Source organism: Octodon degus, unplaced genomic scaffold (genome assembly GCF_000260255.1).
Source record: "Octodon degus isolate 3935 unplaced genomic scaffold, OctDeg1.0 scaffold00124, whole genome shotgun sequence".
Taxonomy (NCBI): domain Eukaryota; kingdom Metazoa; phylum Chordata; class Mammalia; order Rodentia; family Octodontidae; genus Octodon; species Octodon degus.
The window spans coordinates 7,526,124-7,536,889 of record NW_004524700.1 but is presented as its reverse complement, the minus strand read 5'-3'; the positions used below and the strand labels follow the sequence as shown (position 1 = coordinate 7,536,889).

General features: G+C 34.3%; 1 protein-coding gene across 1 annotated transcript in view; it reads right to left on the bottom strand.

Annotated features, from left to right (window-relative positions):
- The window catches only part of Hsd17b4 (hydroxysteroid 17-beta dehydrogenase 4), a 110,945-nt gene that overhangs the window by 56,326 nt on the left and 43,853 nt on the right, over positions 1–10,766 (bottom strand). The window contains 3 exon segments of the mRNA XM_023700551.1: positions 2,453–2,556; positions 4,919–4,990; positions 9,400–9,451. Of these exon segments, the coding sequence (XP_023556319.1) occupies positions 2,453–2,556; positions 4,919–4,990; positions 9,400–9,451 (228 nt within the window).

The window sequence follows — 10,766 nt, the reverse complement described above, 5'->3', positions numbered from 1 at the left end:
TACTTAAAAATATAAATTTTAAATCTATATACTTCAGTGGGTTTTAGTATATTCACATGGTTGTACAATCATCACCACAATCAATTTCACATTTTCATCTCCACAAGCAGAAACCTTACCTGCCTATATTCATTTACTTGGGAGAAGCCCTCCAAGCAACTGCCAGGAACAACACAGTAACTTTTTAACAGAGTTTTCACAAACAAACTTGTGTTTGTTTTACTAGGAAGAAGTCCCTCTCATGATCATTCTAGAAGTCATCCCTCAATATTGTTTTAAATAATACTTTATTTAGTACAGAGAACTGTTAATTATAGTATAATCTTATTCCTAAAATAATTTTCAGATAAATACTAACTTAAAATAATATAAAAATTCAGGCCAGGGATATAGCTCAGCAGCATTAGTGCCTGCCTCGCAAGTGCAAGGTCCCGAGTTCAATCCCTGGTACCAAAAAAAAAAAAAAAGAGATAGATAGATGGATAGACAGACAGACAGACAGACAGACAGACATCTATATAGAGAGAGACAGTGCTAGTGGCTCACACCTGAAATCCCAGCACTCTGGGAAGCAGAGGCAGAAGGATTATGAGTTTGAGTCCACCCTGAGCAACTTAAGAAGCCCTTGTTGCAAAACAAAAACAAAAACAAACAAAAAAAGGCCTGTGGCTATAGCTAGTTCAGTGCAGTGGCACTGGGTTCAATACCCAGTACCATATACACACATACACACACCTAAATGTTAAACCTGAAATTATGAAATCACAAGTAAACATGGGAAAAACTTCCAGACATTGGCAAAATAATTTTTTAGATAGGCATCAAAAATAAAATAAAAGAATGAGGCTATATCAAACTAAGAAGCTTAGCCAGGCACAGTAGTGCATACTTGTAATCCCAGCACTTGGGAGGCTGAGGCAGGAAGACTACTGTGAGTTCAAGGCCAGAGTAAGCTCTGTAGTGAGTTCAATACTAGCCTGAGCTACATAGCAAGACACTATCTCAAAAATTCAAATAAACAAACAACTTTAAAAGTTTACTTAGAGCAAAGAAAATCAACATGAGAAATTATGGATTGGGGGAAAAAATTAAATATTCATCTGATAAAAGATGGATATCCAGAATATATAAGGACCTAAAAGGCTGAACATTGAAAAAACACACACAGGGGCTGGGGAGATACAGCACCGTGGTCTAAGCACCTGCCTGGCAAGCGCAAGGACACAAGTTCGATCACCAGTACCTCACGGCATGCCAGCCACTAAAACTGGGCATGATGGTACGTACACACATGTAATCCCAGCACTGGGGAGGCTGAGACAGGAGGATCACTATGAGTCCAAACTATGTAGCGAGACCCTGCACCAAATGAATAAATAGATCTTTTAAAGAATTAAAAAAAAAAAAACCACACACAAACACACAAATAATACAATTTATTCTTTTTTATTTATTTTATGTATTTAGTACAGGGTATACAGGGTCTCACTACGTAGATCAGACTTGTAGTGATCCTCCTGTTTTCAGCCTCCTAAGCGCTGGGATTACGAACAATACAATTTAAATATGGGCAAAAAACTAAATAGGCACCTCTGAAAAGAAGACAAACAAGTGGCCAACAAGTATACAAAAAAATACTCAATGTCACTAATCATCAGAAAAATGCAAATCAAAGCCACATGATGTCATCCCACTAAAATGGCTATCATCAAAACACAACAACAAATAATGGCAAGGACATGGAAAATGAAGGGGAGAACTCTTATATACTATTCATATGAATTTATATTGTACAGAAAATTATGGAAAACGTAATTTTTCCAAAATGGGAACTCCTGAAATGGTACTACCATAAGATCCCATGTTTCCTGAAATCAATATAGATGCCTTTCAGCAGATAAATGGCTAAAGAAAATGTAATAGATAATGGCTGGCTGGCTGGGAAGAGAGAGACAAAGACAGACAGAGACAGACAGAGATAGAGACAGTGACGAGGAAGATTGTTTAACTGACCATGAAAGGAATTAAATCCTGTCATCTGCAGCAAAATAGATGGAACAGGAGGTCATTATGTTTAGTGAAGCCAGACACACAAAGGCAAACAAATACTACTTCTTAAAACTCATTTGTAGAGACTAGTAAGTCAAGCTTACAGAAGAATAGTGCTAAAAAGACTGGAAAGAGAGTGGGAAAGCAAGACAGAAAGTTCATTAAGGGACTCCAAGACAAAGTTAAGAAATTTTTCTGGTTCTTCTTAGGCACAGTAGAGTATCTACAGGTTAAAACTATCTGTATTTCAAAATAATTAAAAATGAAAAATATGAAATTTCCACAATGGTTGACTGAAGAGGTAGAAATACTTTCTACCCAGATTTGATTGTTATATACTGAATTACTAAGGGATACCATGTATCCTGTAAAGTTATACAAATTAAAAATACTATTGCCTTACCTTGAGTTTTTCTGATGTCCGTTTTCCACCAAAGCCTCCAGAGCCAACAACAAACAGAGAATACTGACTATAACATATAAGTTCCGTCCCAGAATAAGAATAGACTAGAAAGTAAGTAAAAGTTGGTATAAACAAAACACATAACTACTTAAAATATGATCAACAGCTTCTTTAAATGTTTCAAAACCAAAATCCAGTTCCTGAAGGGGTTCTACAAGAACAGGCATGTTTGCATCACAGAACACTCACTTGAATACATTCTCCACTAGACTCTGACCGACAGAGAGAAGCAGCACTTCACAAAGCCTTTTACTAGGAAACAAACAATTTTTTCTATTCCTAAATCTCCCCAAACTGCCATTCAAAATTCCATCTTTTGCATCGTAAACATTTCAAAAAATTCCAATAGAGAATGCAAATAAATACATTCAAACTTTCAAACATTCTGTCAAGGCACTCAGGAGCATTAAATATAAACAAGAAAGTAATAATAAAGGTATAGCCCATGTGGGGTGGGATCTTGGCTGTTCTCTTCACCATTATATAGTGAGAAATTGGAATAATGCCATGGTACAAAATAGGAGCATAATCATTAAATTAACTATCAGAGTAGTAAATAAATTATATGAGTAAGCAATCTGGCAAATAAAAAAATGACTAAGACAGCAGATCTTGTATTTACTAATTTAATACCTACCTAGTTCTTAAAAACTACGAATATGATTTTGAATTGCATACCAAAGACAAAAATTAATTATAACAAAATAAGGAAAGTTATAGCAACCTGCATTTAAAATAATATTTTTATCTTTATTGCATATGAAATGAGGATAACATTTCATCTAAACTGTATTTATAGTACCTAGTACACTATAACTCATTATCAATGTGTAGCTAAAAAATGAGACACCTTAAGTGACAATGATAAAAAGCAAAGCTAGGGTAACTGAATGACTCCTGTTCTGTGATACATTACATTTAAGAAAGCTAACACATTATCGCAAAAATTTTAGCCAAATGTTGACAAACATCTGGAACAAAAAGTATAAAAACTCAAAAATAAAAGAGAAAAAAAGATTAAGAAAAAGGAGAACATTCATAATATTTGAATATCAAAACATAGTTTCAATATATTGGCAAGTTCCAAAACAGTATATTCAGTACAGATGACTACTGACTTTCAATGATTCAACTTAAAATTTTTCAGCTTTACAGTGGTGTAAATATTGTACATGAGTACTCAGTGGAAATTAAACTTTAAATTTCAAATGTTGATCATATCTACCCTTTCCCTAAGGCCAGCAAAACTCAGTGTGAAAAATTCCTGCAATGCTGGGCAGGGGTTGGAAACCAAAGGTCCCAGTCAACCAAATGATGGTACAAGTAAACAACCAATACCGAACACTGTTTTGTGCTGCTGAGCTATGATGTTTCATACTAAGTGCATTCAATGCTTTTTTGTTTGGTACTGCTAACTGAGCCCAGGGAGCACTAGGCTATACTCTGAGCCCTTTCTAAATTATTGTTTGAGATAAAGACTTGAACTAAATTGCCCGGGCTAATCTTAGACTTGTGATCCTTCTGCTTCATCTTCTGGAGTAGTTGGGATTCAATTTAGAAAAGATTTATCAGGACATATTCCTCATGGTAATCAAGAAGTATTCTTTGTATTACTATATAAAAATTAAAAGGTATACATTCCAAACATCAAGCAATATTAGTTTTTCTACTATTCTTTTCTTCCAGATTTTTCACAATAAATTTTTCTTCTTAAACCTTAAAATAAAATTTAAGCAATGTGTCTTATGTTTAATTATTTTTTAAGCTTATGTTTAATTACTAGTATTTCAACATTTACTAAATTACTATAATCTTTTTTTCCCACTGAAGGCTATGGTATTTTAAATCACATTATGCATTCAATAGGTTTCACTGTACAAGCCTAGAAACCTACTATTTAGAAGAATGAGTCTGTGGTTAAATATGTTCAGAGTTCCAAGTAACACAGAAAAGAATACAACAACAAAGCATATCAATTGAAGGCTAATATTTTTTCTACCAAAAATGTATTTCAGCAAGCGTAATTCTCATCTATAATTCTATACAAGCCACATTTCTCAACTCCATGCTTTAGTAATGTTTAAATTCAATGAAATGCTCCATTTTTTCTGGCCCTAGCTGCAGTCTACTTCATTTTCCCCTCCTACCTTATTTTTCTTAAGAAGCTTATAAAATTTTTAAATACTAATCTTGCTTTCTTGCATAATGGAAAATAAATTACACATATTAGTCAACTTCTGTAGTGAAACATTATGTTACAAAATAACTACATGCATCTTGGGCAACTGTTACACTGAATATTAAGTACTGCAAAAATATATTAATAAAAATTAAATTTAAAAAAATTTGTTACATACAAAGCTTATCAATCTAACAATATCATTGTAGGAAATGTAAATAAGTTACCATCCAAAATAATTACTAAGCCAGATCCTTTATCTAAGATATCAGCAATAACTGCTTCACATTTTAACTTTCCTGAAATGAAATGAAAAGTAAAATTATTATTGTTTAAAAATAATACCTTATTCAGACATTAAATAATATAACAGCTATAAAAAAATAAAATTTGAAAAAATTTTCCTAAAACAAAAAACAGTCAACATGAATAATTCAAGATACCTGAATTTCTAATACATTAATATTTGGGTTTTTTGGTGGTGGTGGTGGTACCAGGGATAGAACTCAAGACTTTGCACTTGCCAGGCAAGCACCTATTCCACTGAGCTATCTCCCTGGCCTCCTGAAGCATTATTTCTGAAAAATAAGATTAAAAAAAAAATTTTTTTTCAATGTCAATGAGCCTTCTTGATCTCTATTATGTTGTCATCCAACAAATGTTTACTGAGCACCAATATCATCTACCCCATACTCCTTTAACTCTCAGTGTCAAAGGGAAGCTGTTTAAAATAGCTTGTTCTTGTATAGGCTGTCACTGTGTTTAAATGGTAATGTCCTAATAGATTATCACTACTAAGGCGTGCTCATCTTTTTCTCAAAGCCTGCTCTTTTCTTTGCTTCTCTACATGACTGAATGACACTAACCATCCATCCAGCTGCCAAGTCACAAACTTAAACATCAAGACTTCAGTATGCAAAATTGGTAGAAGCTAGGTCATATTAAGATGTTTCAACTTTACCCTGAAGCCTACAGATAGCCATTTGGAGTTCTAAGTGGGGAAGCAGCAACACATTTGTACTTGCTGTCATGAGAAGAGACTGGAGAGGAACAAGAATAAAGACAGAATACTCAGAAGGTAAGATAAAAACACAGCAAGAAATGAAGGGGAGGTAGAGAATCAAATAACTAGTACCCACCAGGATGTGAGACATGGTAAAAGAGATGCCAAGCATCAAAAAGACAAGCCCAAGTAACACATCTCAAAATCCAATCAGTTCACAAACTTTCCCCTTTTCAGCATCCACTAGTCTTTAGGGTGAAACTGAGGCAACTTCCCTCTTTACTCTCATTCCTTACTATCCTTCTGAACATGGACTTTAGGACATTTGACCTATCTTCAGTTCCCCAAACAGTTGATGCATCTCACTTCCAAACCTCTGTACACACTATTTTTTGTTTGAAATATTTTTCAATCTCTTCCCTGCACAAATACAAATACTAATTCAATCCTCAGATCTCACCTTAGAATTTATTCCCAAAAACCTTTTCCCAAACTAAATTCCAGGTTACAGACCTTTTGTTTGCACCGGTGTGCACTTACATTGCTTCCATTATGAAGGAATGTTTATCATTGCCTATTGTCTCCTAGACAGACTCCAAGCACTGCATAAACAAGATATTATCTTTTCCATAGTTATACTGTCAACTGTTAGAATGCCTGGCACATAATAAAATTTAAATATCAAATAAGTAATTCCAGACAAATTGTTTTCATGATCCACTTTTCTGTAGTTTCTAATTTTTCTATATGTATATGTTATTCTAGAATTTTGTACAAATCTATTACTTAAGAGAAAAAAATAGATCCTACACTAACAAAACCACAGCTCTGTGACATTCTACTTTGAATGTCAATAATTCTATTTGCATAATGCTTAACTGTTCAAAGCATTTTCATATATACTAATCTTTAATCGTCACACATTCCCTAAGCAAATCAGAGTTGGTAACATTATCAATCTCACTTCCCAGAAGAAATATTATTTTTGTACTAAGTTATCTTGAGAAAGGAATCTATTAAAGGTCATCTAGCAACATAAATCAAACTCAGATCATCTGCAGAATAGAACATCCTGAATAGATCATTTTTGGTTCATGAAGATACATAGGGCCATTACTGGTCTCTTTCACTCCATCTAATGACTGTCCAGTCCTGATGAGGGAAAGACAGCTGATGACTTACAAAAGAAGATGGTGATATTGGTCTGCTCAAATGATTGTACAGAGATTGTAACTAGTAGTTATATCCTTCTGTTTTGTGCAATTTAAAAACCATAGTACCTCAAAATTTGAATACATTAATGACAATAAACTTGACAACTACAGAATGAAAATGCACAAGTGCTATTTCAAAATAATTTATGAGAAACATAACTTGAGGATAAGGAGGTAAAATACATTAAGAAAAATAATTGTGCCATTGTAATCATTCTAGAGTGTTATGTCTAATCTCTCCATATTTTAAAATCCTTAAAGGTAGAATCAAATACACTTCCAAATTCACTTACAACGATGGATGCCAAATGAACCAGTTAGGCTGGTGAAATACAAGAGGCCTTCCCTGCCACTGACACCACCACCATCCACAAGCACATATATGAACTCCTCAAGGGTGGGGTCCAGACTGTCTGTTATGGTTTAAATACAAAATGTCCCCAAAAGTCTATTCAGAGATGGGGCTCTACTGGAAGGGGATGGCCCCTGAGGGCTCATCCTTTTTTTTTTCCTTACTGAGATGAGGCATTTATTTAGTTGCTGGTATCTGCTTTAAAGTAATTCTAGGCTCAGATCCAGGAAATATGGTTGCTCAGAGAGGGGTCTTCACTTGTTCCTTGCAGTGAGGGTTGTTTCATAAGGGCTCATCTTTGTTCCTAGCCCCCTTCTCTCGCTTCCTGGTTGCTGTGGGACAAGCAGCTGTCCTCTGCCAGCCTTCCCCTCTGTTGTTTCTGCCAACTCAGGGCCAAACCCCCTGGAACTGAGCCAACATAAGCCTCTCATCCTTTAAGTTGCAGACATTTTGTCCTAAGGAAAAGAAAGTGACTAACACCATATTTTACAAAAAATAATGGATAACGTAATAACTTAATTAATATGTTGTCAGCTTAGAAAAGTATCTAATATCTAATACTATGTATCATAAAAGGTAAGTATTCAGCAGATATATGATGAATGTAGTCATCACAAACTGAGCTTTCAGATAAAACAAGTTGAAGTCTATGCTGTGATACTTAACACTGAAATAAAGCAATAAAACACTCAAAACTTTAAAGGCTTAAGAAAAAATAGGACTCTTGTTGACTTCTGTATTACATAGTATAAACACTACTTTTTTTTTTTAACCACCTTATCTAGCCAATAAATCAGATGATATTCTGACATCATAGGAAAAAAATACTGTATACCAAGTTACAGTGAAAGCTTTGGTAAACAAGCAAGATTGAGAAAAGATGAGACCCAACACAGGTTTATATTTACCTTGTCAAAAAAAGAGGAAAAATTACAAGAAATTTGGAGTCTTTAAATATTGTTCACTTTATAAAAATAAGTATCAAGATAAATATCTGAGAAAAAGAATGAAGAACTTTAATCATAGGGGTCGCAAGTGTTAGCACAATCACTACACAAGAGCTGGCGAGATAGCTCAGCCAACTAAGTGCCTGCTTAGGCAAGTGCAGAGATGGGGATTCAATCTCCGCTGGCCACAGGGACAAGGAGTGGTGGCATATGCCAGAAATCCCAGGGCTGGGGAGGCCGAAAACAGGAGGATCACTATGAGTCCAAGCTGTGTAGTGAGACCCTGTATCAAATACATAACCATGACTCAGGTCAACAATTTCTGACATTGCCAGTCAAGCAGAAAACCCAATACTATTATGGGCTACTGGACTCTTTTAGAATATTTTGCTGAGTTTACACACCTATAATATTCAAATAACGGAACTTAACAAAAAAAGGGTATAAAGATGTATGTCCATTTTGTATCTGTGTATTCAAAGTGGTTAGGATAGATATATAGTTACATTCTCTTAATGAATAGAGTGATTTGTTCTAATGGTGTTTGTAAATAGGATATCATGTCCGCATCTTGTATAGCAATTAACCACTAGGAAGAATGTATGCAATGTGTTAATTATTGAAACTGTCCTACCAATTTGATTTGAAACTGTCTCATTTCTATTTGTTTATCAATAAAATTATGGAAAAAAACAGGATAGATATACAGCTACTTTCTCTATTCAATGAGATGAAAGATTTTTATTAATAGTGTTTGGACAGGATATCATGTCTGCATTTTGTACTATGAATAACTACTACAAAGACAACAATATGCAATGTATTGATTGTTGAAACTGCCCTACTAACCTGTTTTGAAACTGTCTCATGCTATTTGTTTCTCAATAAAATAAAAAAAGAAAAAAAACAAATACATAACCACACACACACACACATACACACACAAATGTCCTTTTCAGCTGCTAATAACACATACATTAGTAGAATACACTGATAGTAATATAAAATAAGTTACTGTAAAATGGTATCAGACAAAATCTAAGATAACCAAATAGTATATGGGCACATAATTATTTCTGGTTTATTTTACCAGGCTAACTACTCTATGACAGTTTAACACCATAACAGAGTTTGGAGGATTAATCAGAAAATAAAACTGTGGTATTATGGAACTAATATATCAGGGACTTACCTGCTCTAGGAAATGGCTTATATATTTGCAAGTACTGTTCCCCATGAAGAACCTATGTTAAGATAAGTAAAATTTTATTAGTAACCTTTCTTGTCCCCAGGTTCTGCCTGGGGAAAGTGCTAATCACAAGTGGCATTTGATGTTCACATGCTCACACCACTACTATTTCCATATCATCTATCTCAGCTTGGCTTCTACTTCCTAATCCTCTCATCCAGAAAATATCAGTCCCCCTATATAAAGACAACCAGTACTTCTGGGAAAGATACATTTGTGTTCTTTCTGGGCATTCAAGAATCCTTCTTCCCTGATAATTACAGACTATTTACCAATAAAAGTTCCTAAATAGGTTGTACTCTCAGTGCTTTAACAATGCCTGAAACATAATTATCTGTTGAATAAAAACAGACAAAGGAGCCCATGCTAGTGAGGTAAGTTCAGGTCATATATACCAAAGAGAAATGACTCAACAAAAACACTAAGGAAAACCTTACCAGCTCAAAGTAAAAGTACTTTCAATGTCAACTATATATTATAACTATTTATAAAGAGTAAGTACTAAAAACACCATGTAACTTAATTGTAATTTAATAGAACTCTTCCATGTATCAAAACAAGAATACACCAATGTATATGGAAAAACAACAGGTTAAAAAAAAAAAAAGTAGTCCTCACACCCAAATGACTATATTCCACTTCAGTGAAATAACCTTGTAGTCTTCCTCAGAATTCAGAAGGTTGAAAAAAAAAAAAAAAAGACAGAAAGGAAGTTGATGTGAAAATAAATGAAAGACTGCCTGCCTCTCTATGTTGTACAGCTAGGAAACCCAAAGTACACAAGACTGGCATTCAAATTCTAAGACTGCTGGCATTCTTGGTCACAGACTATAAACACCACTGAGGACGTCCAACTCTGAGAGGAAATTGCTTTTATTTTTACATTTATATTATCCAAACAGAACAGTGTGCCACAAATAACATAAGAGTAACTAAAATAGCAAACTGTTTAGCATATATTTCTAGTCTTCCTCCTAAATTCATAAAATGCTCTAAGAGAGTAAGTTCCTATCCTTTAAAAAGGGAGAGCCACTGGCAATGGGCAAGCAGATCCAATCAATCAAAATCACAGAAATCTGCTTATGGCTTTATGAGTCAACAATTATTTGGGGGTTCAACCTGAATCATACTTCAAGGACTAAAATATACTCTCCCTCCAAAGTTTTCTCACAACTGTCCATTCCTTCCTGCTTGAAACATTCTATTCATTTGGCTTCTCAAACATCACATTCTCAATGTATTCCTCATACCCATGGGCCATGCTTCCAAGTCTCTTTCCCTAGATTTTTTACATCTCTTTAATCTCTAAA